Source organism: Myotis lucifugus, unplaced genomic scaffold, assembly GCF_000147115.1.
Source record: "Myotis lucifugus unplaced genomic scaffold, Myoluc2.0 scaffold_207, whole genome shotgun sequence".
Classification (NCBI taxonomy): Eukaryota; Metazoa; Chordata; class Mammalia; order Chiroptera; family Vespertilionidae; genus Myotis; species Myotis lucifugus.
This window is the reverse complement of record NW_005871255.1, coordinates 1618083-1630114: the sequence shown is the minus strand read 5'-3', so window position 1 is coordinate 1630114 and position 12032 is coordinate 1618083. Positions and strand designations below refer to the sequence as shown.

Here is a 12032-nt window from a genome sequence, read left to right as displayed (position 1 = left end):
CGATGAGCCAGCGGGAAAGAAGCAGGAAGGGCACAGGCCGTGTGGGGATTGGGATGTGTCCAGAGGATTTAGGAGCAGGGAAGTAGCTGGGGGCCTTGGCCAGGGGTGGAGGTGAGGCCCCCGTTCGAGGGCTGCGTGGGTGGACAGGTGGAGACATGCTATAAACAGAGGTGCTGTGAAGAGGAAACTGCTCAAAGACCCGGATTCAGGGAAACACGGGGAGTCCTGAGCGTGTCCCCACTGGGAAGAGCCGGGGGAGGCAAAGGTGAAGGTACAAGCCTCGTCCAGGGTGAGGGCCATTCCTGTCCTGGGATCACCCTTCACTTGACGAAGAACATCCTTCCCCTCCTCAGCCTCCAAGGCCCAGCCAGTCACCACATGGCCGCCCCTTCCTGATTCTCCCAGCGGGGAGTCGGCCTCGCTCTGCAGTGCGCAGACAGCGCTCAGGGGCGCTGGGCATCTCCCGCCTGAGGGTTTCTGGGGGCTCTGAGGATCCGGGATCCCCAAAGCCAGTCTACTCAACTCTGCGAGGAGGAGGAAGGCAAAAGGTGTGCGCTGGATGAGCGAATCGGACCCGCAAGTCCTAAAAAGGCTACTGAAGTCCCCAAAGCTGAGTGTGGCCCAGTGGTTCTCAACCCCAGGGAAGATTTGGGCAACATTTGGAGACATTTTTTATTGTCATGACCTGTGAGGAGGTGCTACTGGCACCTAGTGGGCGATGGCCTAGAATCTAGACCAGTGATGGCGAACCTTTTGAGCTCGGCGTGTCAGCATTTTGAAAAACCCTAACTTAACTCTGGTGCCGTGTCACATATAGAAATTTTTTGATATTTGCAACCATAGTAAAACAAAGACTTACATTTTTGATATTTATTTTATATATTTAAATGCCATTTAACAAAGAAAAATCAACCAAAAAAATGAGTTCGCGTGTCACCTCTGACACGTGTGTCATAGGTTCGCCATCACTGAGCTAGATGATGCTAGACATCCGACTGCACAGGATAGCCCAAAATTATCGGGTCCAAGTTGGCACCAGTGCCGGAGCTGAGAAACCCTGGTATGGCCCAGCTAAGAGAAGAGAGCCGTCCTATGGGGCCTCACTGTGTAGGCACCAGGCCTGGCGGCAGGAGTGGGAGAAGGGGGTGGGGACGGCAGGGACAGCAGCATCCTGCAGAGAGGTGGACCGCCTGTGCTCGGGCTGTGCAGCCTCGGGTGTGGGTCTGGAACGGAGCCTTACCGGGACCATCTGATGTTCACACTTTCTCCTGCCACCACGCACAGCAGCCTGGCCGTGTCACCTTCTGGCACCGTCACCGTAGAGGGCAGCCCTGTGATCGTCAGCTCCCCTGGGCCCAAGGAGGGGGCACCGTTAGCCACTATGCCGAGCCTGCCCAACCTGTGCCACCTGCCCTCCCAGGCCACTGGCCCCAGTCACCCTTCCATTCCACCCTCCCACTGCACCTTACCCAGAACTCTGAGCTGGACCCAACGCTGGTCTCGGTCCTGCCCATTGAAGGCGACACAGGCGTAGAAGCCACCATCTTCCACAGCCACTTGGCTGATGACCAGAGAGCCATCGGGCAGCTGCTGGTGTCTGGGGAACCAAGCAGAGTTGGGGGCTCCAGCCCTTGCAGATGGAGACGGGGGGGGGGTCTTCCTTTCCAGGTGGGAGTGGGTCTGACAGGGCCAGTGGGCAGCCAGCTGCCAGCACTCTCATTCACTCGAAGGTGCCTGACTCCTAACCCCGGCAATAAATCGTTTCACGTTTTCTGACACAAATAATGTGTTTCCAGTTTTTGCTCCACTCATTTAGTGGGCTCACATCCTGGTCCTGCCACTGAGAGCTGTGTGGTGTTGAGCTTCTGTGTGAAAATGGAGTAGAATTATGTGGCTCTTCTGCAGACTGTGGTGGAGACCGGCCTCACGCTCACGTGGGGCCACGTTAGCCGTTGTGACAGCCAGGACTGTGCCTGCCTCCTTCCTCCCCCAGCCACCGCCTGTTCGCTGCCCTGTTCCTCTGTCCACTGACTGCTCTGCAAAGGCCCAAGGAGCCCTCTGCCCAGCAGCTCCATCTCGAGAGCCCCTGACTGGCCAGTGACTGCTGGCAGCTCCTTCCCCCGCGGGCCTGCACAGGGTGGGGTGGGGCCGGCAGGGCGGGGAGAGGCGCTGACCAGACCTGGGAGAAGAGAGGGTCTGCCCATCTCTCTGCCATTCGATGGTTGGGGGTGGGAAGCCCTCAGAGGGACAGGTCAACCGGATCCGCTGGCCGGGATGGGCGTCCACCACCCCGGGCTGGCTCTGGTCCAGGCGCAGCCTGCAGAACAAGCACCCACAGCCCTGAGGGCCCCTGCTGCTGCCCCCCTGCCCCCCCCATTCCCATCCATGCATGGGGTCGGGACCTCTGCGCAAGCCTCATGGCCCCTCCTTCTCCAGCCAGACTGAGCTTCCTAAAACCACCCCTCTGTTCTGCTAAGGGCCCATCAACAACTACTGGGGCGAAGTCCAATGGCCAGCTCCCCTTCCTCCCCCCTCCCCCCAGACTCTCAGACTGTCTCCTCCGCACCCCACACATCTGACTCGAGGTTGTTGGCCTGGGTTCCCTTTAGCCCCCCGCACCCCCTGCAAACCGTGCTCTTCTTCAAAGCTGTCCTGGGCCCTGACCCTGACTCTCTTCCCTTCCCGCAGCTCCTGAGTCCTGAGCCACAGCCCTGCCCTGTTCCCACTGTTCCTCCTCAAGAGGCTGAGCTCAGGAGCCATGCTTTTCTAGTTCTCACCTTGCAGAGCCCTGAGCAGGGGCCAGCCAGCCTGGTCACACCAGCCTGGGGACCCGTTCGCCTTCCCTTCCCCCATCCACTGATCTCCACGGACCCTGGACCTCATGGGGGAGGCATTGCTGCCCTGTTACCTGGTCGAAGGCCCTGGGTGAGGAGAGGAGATGGCCCCCAGGCCCCCAGCATCCCTCCCTAGGCTGGAGTCCTGAGGACGGTGGCCCGGGGCGGGGTCCCTGGTCTGAGGGAAGTGCCTTGGCACGGTCACGTCACCCCCTGTCATGAGGCCAGGAGGAGGAAGGAGTGAGCTGGGGGGGCGGGGGGGTCGGCCATGAGGCCAGGGTGTGAACGTGGAGAAATGAGGGCCACGAGGAGCAAGCCCTCCACCCCAGCCACCTGAGTCCATGGTCCCTGCCCGGCATGCCTGGGCCCAGGGGTGCCCGGCTCAGGCCCTCTCAGCCAGTCCCTTCCCCCCTGGGGCCCTTGAGACCCATTGGGGGAGGACAGAGACCTGTAATGCGGAAGCTGGATCTTCGGAGAGTCACGGCCTGGCCTGGCGCCACAGCTGTAGGTGCCAGCGTCCTCTGCCCTCAGGGGGCTGATGACCAGGGAGCCATCAGGCTGCGGCCTGTGTCTGAGTGAGTGGAACGGGGGCTTGAGCTCTGGGCTCCTGAGGGCAGCAACGAGCCCGACGCCCCTCAGGCCTCAGTGCTCCACCGGAGGGGACCGTAGCCCCCGCTCACCCCCCATCCCAGGGGAATCCGAGGGGCTGCCCTGGGGAGGATCCCACACACACCTGTCAGAGAGGGGCTGCCCGTCCTTCTGCCACCTGGTAGGGGGGTCCATGGAGGCGACACCCGGGCAGAAGAGCCGCACCTCCCGCCCCAGGGGCGCCTGCACCAGAAAGGGCTCCGTGCCGGCCAGGCTCACCCTGGAAAGGTGGGCGGTGAGGACCTGTCCTACTGGCACACCTGCCACGACCAGGGCCCCTTCGTCAGTGTGGCCCATCCCGTCACGGGCACGTGCGGGGCCAGCGGGCGTCCTGGGAGGCCAAGCTCCAGAAGCCCATGGACTCGGGAATCTGCCCTCCCATCCTCCCCCCGAGCCCAAGCACTGCCCCTCGGCCTGGCCCTGACAGCAGCAGGGGCGGCTCAAAGCCCAGGCGTGGAGAGGGCGGGAAGCCGCCAGGCCAGAGTCCCGTGAGGACCAACACGCTCCTGCTGCATTTTGTTTTTAATCTTCCCAAATCTCTCCTTACTATGACACAGTCCCAAGAGCAGTGAATAAGTGGAGCCCACCCTGACTGTGAGCCAGTGTCACCATTTCACAGGCAAGTCATGAAGCCCAACTAGACAGACCCTGGGGACACTGGCAAGGTCCGCTGGCGAATCCGGGCACCGCCAGCTCCTGGCTGCCTGCGCGTCCCCAGGTGTCGAGGCCTCCAGGCGGGATGGGGAGGGAGGGCCTGCTGGCCTCGGGGTTTTAGATCCAACGGCTCGGCCCCTGGCCCGGGTCCCTCTCCCCGTCCCTGGGAAAGGCGAGGCTCACCTGGAGGAGGAGCTGTGGGAGGGGGGTGCTGGCCGCCCAGCATCTCCGCCCAGCCCAGGGGTGCTGGACCCCAGCTCCGGGCCCCAGGGCCGTTCTCCTGAGGTCTGGGGGTGGTGCACGGCCCCGGGCCTGTGCTGGCCGGCCTCCCGCTGGCCTCCCGGACTGCTGCCACCACCAGCTCTGTGGGTGCTCTGGCCAGCGGCCCCGGGCTCGGGTTGGCGGGGCGCGTGTTGAGCCCCCCGGCAGCTGCTCATGCACTCCTCCTCCGAGGCAAAGTTGTTGGCGTTGCCGTGGCAGCCGCCGTACCAGAAGCGGTTACACCGGCCCACAGAGGCGATGAAGTACCAGCGGGGGCCCAGTCTGTGCAGGAGCCGAGGGCGCTGGGCAGCAGGCACCCCACGGGGTATGCTGAGGGCAGGAGCACGCATGTCACTCAGGCGGCAACGCGGCCCAGCAGAGCCCTGCCCAGAACTACCCACATCCCCTCGGAGACAGGAGCCCTTCCCGTCTATGGAGCAGCCTTCGCCCCTGCCCGGGACCTCACCCGGCCCTCACCCGGCCCTCACCCGGCCCTGGGGCAGAGTCTGTTCCCTGACCTGCCCTGGGCACAGAGCAGCCTCCGCAATCAGCCCGGCCACCTCCACCCACAGAACCAGAGCCTTATAGAGAGTCAGGCCTGGGAGCTCCCGGGACCGGCTCCCCCACGCCCCTCCCATCCCTGACCAGGCCCATGGAGTCCACACCCAGAGCAACCCGAGGGCTTGACCCAGCCCTGAGCTCCAGGAGCCTGTGCAGGTGCCACCGAGGGGCCACCCTGTGCCCAGGCCCCTTCGCCAGCCTCTGAAGATGCCTCCAGCCCCACCTGCCTATGCTAGCAGCCTCCCCGCCCAGCACAGCCGGCTCCACTCTCCACGTTCAGACGTGACCGTGGCTGGCCCCTGCCTAAAGCCTCCTGCAGGCCCTGACCCCCAGCCTGCCTGGCCTTCAGCATCTCCGTGTGGGTCCCCAGAATCTCCATCCATGCATCCCTTGCTCCAGCCTCAATACCTCCTTCCAGGACTCGCCCGACAGGGCAGGGACACCCCATCCACCGGCACTGACCTACACCACCCCTGCCTCCTCTGTGGGATCCTCTCCCCCACCCCCATGGCAGCCAGGCGGCCTCAAGTGCAAACCGCTGGGAATGAGAACAGTCTGCTGTTCCCTGGCCTGGCATCTAGGAGGCGGTCGGCATATCCTGGTGGAAGAATGAATGAACCACTGAGCCCAGGAAGGTCGTTGGCGTTGAGTGGGGGCCAGAGCTGCCCACCGGGCTGAGGAAGGGCATCCACTCACCGTAGCTGGGCTGGCCCACACAGCCTTCCCCAAAAGGGCCTGCTGCCGAGGCCACGTTGTCATAGCAACAGCCAAACTGGGAGCCCCGGCACTCAGTGGGCTCACTCTGCTGGGCCTGGGGCTGGTGGGCCTGGGGCACCTGGGGAAGAAGCTGGGAACAGATCAGGTTCCTGGTGGGCTCTCGGGGGCCCGGGAGAGGATGGCAGGGAGCGGGAGAGACAATTGTGAGCCCCCAGTGCAGAACCCAGCCCTGGGGGGAGATCAGAGGCCCGAGAACAGCAGACGAAACCCCCAGCCCCAGGCCATCTCTGAAGCTTGTGTCCTCGAGAGGACGACCCAGGCCTACAGGCTTCAGAGACCTCCTCCCTCCAAGGCCAGAGCCGCACCGTGGCACAGAGCAGGTTCCGGGCTGGGCTCCCGCCCACACGTGAACGGGACACTCACTGTGGAGGCCACTGCTCTCGACCCCGACCTCCTCCTGTCGTCGCCGTTAGACTTTGCACAGCCAGCTTGATGGGGCCCCTCAGCCACAGACACCCCGTCAGGGCAGCACCCATACCTAGGCAGACATCACAGCCCTCTCCTCACCACCTAGTCCCTTCCAGGGACCCTGAGCTCCCAGCACCCCGGACTCCCTGCACCGGGGGCCGACCAGGGGAGGGTCCAGTAGGAGAGGCCGCGTCCCTGAATGCAAGGCATCCCATCGCGCATACCTACCCCAGACTCGGCGTCTACCAGCCACTGAGCGGCCAGCAGGGAGGGCAACACTGACACAGTAAGCAGAGGTGCAGCCCTGATAACTGGCAAATCCTCAACTCACACATCCCACCACCAGAGCGAGGAGGGGAGTGAGCCGGGCCTGCCGGCACTCGTTTCTCCCCACAGCCAGGACTTGGGAGGGAAGGTGAAAGGAAGATCGGAGCAGAGCACCGTCCCTGTGCCAGGCACTGTGGGACCGGTCTCATCCTCAGTCACCCCAGTTAATGGCTGTGACTGTCCAGTTCTCAGCAGAGGAAGCCAAGATCAGAGAGGTGAAGTCACTTGTCCCAGTCACCCAGCACACAGCTAATAAGCGGCTGAGCTGGGAGTCACCCCCAGGCCGCTGGCCCCAAAGTCTGGGTCCTTAGTACCTTAGCCCTGAGGGAGTGGGGGCCTGGTTTGGACTGAAAGCTGATACCCAACCCCATGTGCCTCCCAGAGCCTCAGGCGACAGCTCCAAGCTAGCCTCTGCAGAGGAAGCAGGCCTTCCACCCCCACCCGCACGCACAGCACAAGGAAGCGCAGCCAGAGGAGGCAGTCAGGCTGCAACCACCTCTGTGGTCCCATTCCTGGGCTCGGCAAACCACCCACCCTCTCTGAGAGGCTGTCCTGCCCGCCCCCCCATTCCCTACACACACACACACACACACACACACACACACACACACACACACGCCTCTCTGACCTGGTGAGGAGGAAGAGGCACCTACCTGCTCTGCTGACAAGAGGCCCCGGGGCAGCCTTGCCACTGCGGCCCCAGAGAGGCCGTGTGGCCATCGGGGCAGCACCCGTGGGGGCTGTGCCTGCAGTCCTGGGGCTCCGAGCCAGACCACAGGGGCTGCTGTTCTGGGGACGGCTGCAGAGAAGAGGCTGGGCGTGGGGCTGGCAGGTGGGGTCCTGGTCTTCTCTGGGGTTACCCAGAGTTGAGGGTTGCTCCGGGGTGGCCCACCACTGGTCTCTGGATCTAGAAAGACGAGGAAGCAAAGACACATGATGTGTCCACATCAGACCCCCTTCTCTGCATCCCTCCTAAGCCACTCACCCCTACCCCCGACCTCCACCTCCCGGGCCCTGGGTCGGGGGCTTCTGCCAAGCTTCTCACCCAAAGCGGGGGCCTCCCGAGGGCCCAAAGACATCCAGGGGGCCCTGAAGCTGGTGTGCACGTCCTGCCCGCTGGGGGCTTCTGGGGAGCCGGCTGCCGGGGTGGGATGCAGAGGGTGGAGGAGAGGAGCGGCGTGAGCCATGGCCCGCCCTGACCGGCATCTGCTCCCACCCGCTGGTCAGGCAGGCCGGGGGGACCCAGCACAGCGGATGGGAAATGAGTGGTGCCTGTGATTTCATAAGACACCTGTCCCACGTCTTACAAGAGCCTTTAATCACATAGAAAATGCTAATATTACGTGTTCAGCAAAAAGGAAGCCAGATATAAAGTTAGCATCTGTTTGATCCCAACTATAAAAGAAAGACAAAAAGTCATACACAATTTTTTAAAATTGGATTGTTGAAAGAACAAATAACCCAATTTAAAAACGAACAATGAAATTGAACAGGCATTTCCCCAAAGATATGCAAATGGCCAAAAAGCACATGAGATATTCAACATCATTGGTCATCAGGAAATGCTAAACACAGCCGAGATGAGACGCTGCTTCGCATCCACTAGGATGGCTCTAATAAAAGAAACCTGAATAGCCTGGCCGGTGTTTCTGTCTCTTTCCCTCTCTCTTCCATTTCCTCTAGAATCAATAAGAATATATGTATATATTTTAATCTGAATAATAACTGTTGGTGAAGATGTGGACAGACTGGCCTGTCCTCACTGCTGGCGGGAATGTAAAACGGTGCAGCCACTGTGGTGACAGTCTGGCAGTTCCTCAAGAAGTTAAACGTTGGAATTACCATAGAGTCCATCAATCCCACTCCTAGGTACAACCCGAGAGAAATGAAAACCTATGTCCACACAGAAACATGTACGTGAATGCTTGCAGCAGCACTACCCGATACGGCCAAAGGTGGCAATAACCCAAGTATCCATCAGCAGATGAACGGGTAGACAAATGGTGGTGTATCCATAGAAGAGTTATTCAGCCATAAAAAGCAATGGCATTGGGGTGGGAGGGAAGAGACTAACCGAAGACTTACATGCATATATGCACAGCCCATGGACACAGACAATAGTGTGGTGAAGGCCTGGGAGGGGCTGGGGGCTGGTTGGAGGGGAGTAGAGGGGGGGGATATGGGTGACATCTGTAATACTGTCAATAAGAAAAAAAATAAATTAAAAAATAAAAAGCAATGGCGTGCTGGTGCATGCTACAACTTGGTGCACCTCCGAAGCATTCTGCCAAGTGAAAGAAGCCAGGCACTAAAGGTGTACGGATCCTTTCCCATGATACAGTCCAGGGTGGGCAAACCCACAAAGACAGAAAGCAGATCAGGTTACTGGGGAGCATGGGGTTCACAGGAAGTGATGACTCAGCGTGTCCACCGCGCTCTCTGGCGCGAGGAACATTCCTGAAACCAGGGGAGAGCTGGTGGCTGAGCAACACTGTGAGTCCACCGAACAGCACCGAGTCAAACACTTTAAATGTTTAACCGTATGTTATGTGAATTTACCTCAGTAAAAAGAGTCCGTATTAAAAGTAATTGGGTTGCTCGAGGGAAGAGTAGAAAGAGAATAATGAAAAGCAGCCCGGTCCGGGGCACCTGCCCGGGTTGTGGGCTCATCCCAGTGTGGGGCGTGCGGGAGGCAGCCGGTCAATGATTCTCTCTCTCATCATGGGTGTTTCTCTCTCTCCCTCTCCCTTCCTCTCTGAAATTAAAAAATATTTTTTAACAGGAAAAAGAAAATATAACAAAACATTACTTGTAGAATTTACAAGGTGGGTACACGGCGCCTCACTATACAGTTCTAATTTCCATATTTAAAATTTTCCCTTGTCTTGTTCAGCTGGGTAAATTTGCTAAAAATCATGAATTGTATCATTAGAATGGGTGGATGTTATGGCTTATTACATTCAATCACCATGACAGTTATTCAAAATGTTTTTCATTATAAAATGTTGGAGAAAAATGCAAAAGACTAAGAAAACGGAAATTTTTTAAAATGATGAATAAAATGAGACAGAACACACCCAAACGCTCAGAGTGAACGTTTCTAAGGGCTTCGTGGGTGCGTGTGTGTGCGGGCATGTGCGCTGGGTGGGATGGGGAGGGGGCCCTTTCTTCTATTTGTTAGCATTTTTCAAATTTTCCACAATAAGCACATTTTTACACAATGGAAGAAAATTAAAAAAGCAAGTGAAAATTCCATTCCCATGTGGACTGCATCTTGCCAGTCCCCAGGGAATATTTACAAAATAATAAGTCAGGGTTGGAAGACTTCAGTAGACATGCAGTAAAATCTTTGTTTTCGTGTTATTGCCCTCCCACCCAGGCCCAAACCTCTCTCCGGACTCAAATTCTCCCTCCAGTTCTGTCACTCCCCCCTCCCCCCCCACACACACACACACATTCTCTCAGACCGAATTCCCAGTCCCCAGCCAGCCTGGGACTCTGCCTGCTGTCCTGCCAGCTCCAGGCGAGAGGCACCCGTCTGCCAAGCCCACCCTGCCTCCGCTTCCCCTGTGGACTCTCCCCATCCATCTGTTCGGGCTTCCCCTAGAGCCCGGGACCCCTCCCCACACACCGTCTGGGTCAGGCTCTGCTGGGCCAGCACCTGCCCCTTCACTTCTATTGCTTTCATAGCACTGGAATGTCTGCGGCCTGCTCCCCACCGGCTCCTGCCTCCCAGCTGTCACCCCGTCAGTCTGACCCTCGGGCAGGTGCCCAGTTTGTCCTCCCCAACAGCTTTCATGGCGTCACGGCTTCCTCCAGAACTTTCCATGGCTCCCGTGGGCTCTCCTGACCAAATAATCTGAGCCCTGAGCAGCCCGCAGCCTGAGACCTCCCGTCGCCACCCTCGCACCCTGGGCTGAGGGCAGAGTACTGAGCACTTGGGATGTGGCCAGAGTGATGGAGAACCTGAGTTTGACATTCTTTCATCAGGATTCATTTCATCTTAAATTTAAATACTGACGCTTGATTCATTTATAGGAAAACACCTCAGTATGTTTGGAACAACTTGGATAGTCAATCTACTCTTTCGACTGCACATTTTATGAAACCTAAACATTGATCGCCTATGCCAGTGAAATGTTAGCATCCGAACGGAGCTGTGCTGTAAGTGCAAATTATATATTGAATTCTGAAGATTTATTTTTTTTAAAAATCTCGTGTAGAAAGAATACAAAAATGTCCCCTTCATAATTTTTATTTGAATTGCATGTTAAGTAAAATATGTTATTAAGTATAAGTTTACTTATTTCTTTTTATATTTTTAATGTGGGTCTCAGAAAACGTCTAACGCCGTCTGTGGCTGGCGTTCTATTTCCATTGGCGAGCACTGCTCTGGAGTCTAGAAAGAGGAGGAAGCAGAGGCTGCCGGGCGTCCACTCAGGCACCCACCCTCATGGGCCTCCTCCTTTGACCTCTGACCTCCGCCTGGGCATCCGCTGTCTGCACTACAGCATCAGTTACAGCAACGGGAACCCCGCAATTCCCCACTCTCGCCATGAGCATCTATGAAGCTCCTAGAAATCATGAGACTGGAAAAATGGTCACAAACCAAATGGCCCTAAAGGGGAAAAGCAGACACAAAGCCACACACGTCACTAGGAAGTACGCGAAGCCGCTGCTGGGCGGGATCAGAGGCGACCTAAGCTTCTCTACATAAACTGTTTCTCTAATTTCTCCAGATTCTCCACCATGAGCGCACACCACAACCACCACTGTGCCGGGTGGGAGGGGCAGGCTGGGAGAGGACAATGCGGGGGAGGGGACACATGTAATACTTTCACCAAGAAAGAACTTTTAAAAAATCATCGTGGAGGTTATTTCTCTAACAACCCAGCCTGGCCTGGAAGTCTCCCTCCGCTTCCTTCCCTTCTGCCGTGTGAATGCCTCTCGGAGGCTCAGGGCCCCCCTGCAGGAAGGTGTCCAGGGCCCTGGGGCCCTGAGTGGCTCTAGGGAGCTGGATCATAGGAGCCCGAGGGGCCTCCTGCTCATGCATCTCAAGGGCCAGGCTGAGGCCGGAGCCTCTCCGCCACCACGGCCCATGCTTTGCTCCTCGAGCTCCTCGAGCACTACTGCGCAGGCGCTGTGCCACGCAACTCCCCACAGCCTGGAAAGTCCCTCTTACCAACCCCGTTACACAGATGGGCAAACAGTCAGAGAGGAGGGGCAGTTGCCCAGGCCGCATGGTTGGTCGGCAATGGAGTGGAGATTTGAACCCAGTCCAGGTTAGCTGTGGACTCCAGGCCACTGGTTCTTGGCCTCCATGGAATCCTACCGCTCCTCATCACAGCTCACGGGGTCCCCATCACAGTTCACGGGGTCCCCAGCACGGCTCACGGGGTCCCCATTACAGCTCACGGGGCCCCCATCACAGCTCACAGGGTCCCCATTACAGCTCACGGGGTCCCCATTACAGCTCCCGGGGTCCCCATCACTGCTCACGGGGTCCCCATCTCGGCTCACGGGGTTCCCATCACAGCTCACGGGGTTCCCAGCACGGCTCAC

General features: G+C 58.6%; 1 protein-coding gene across 1 annotated transcript in view; it reads right to left on the bottom strand.

The window, feature by feature from the left end:
* The window catches only part of PAPLN (papilin, proteoglycan like sulfated glycoprotein), a 39774-nt gene that overhangs the window by 11530 nt on the left and 16212 nt on the right, over positions 1 to 12032 (bottom strand). The window contains 14 exon segments of the mRNA XM_023761339.1: positions 1241 to 1349; positions 1470 to 1597; positions 2180 to 2317; positions 2909 to 3079; positions 3283 to 3405; positions 3568 to 3702; positions 4320 to 4671; positions 4674 to 4727; positions 5655 to 5793; positions 6099 to 6213; positions 7124 to 7313; positions 7316 to 7371; positions 7509 to 7694; positions 11803 to 12027. Of these exon segments, the coding sequence (XP_023617107.1) occupies positions 1241 to 1349; positions 1470 to 1597; positions 2180 to 2317; positions 2909 to 3079; positions 3283 to 3405; positions 3568 to 3702; positions 4320 to 4671; positions 4674 to 4727; positions 5655 to 5793; positions 6099 to 6213; positions 7124 to 7313; positions 7316 to 7371; positions 7509 to 7694; positions 11803 to 12027 (2121 nt within the window).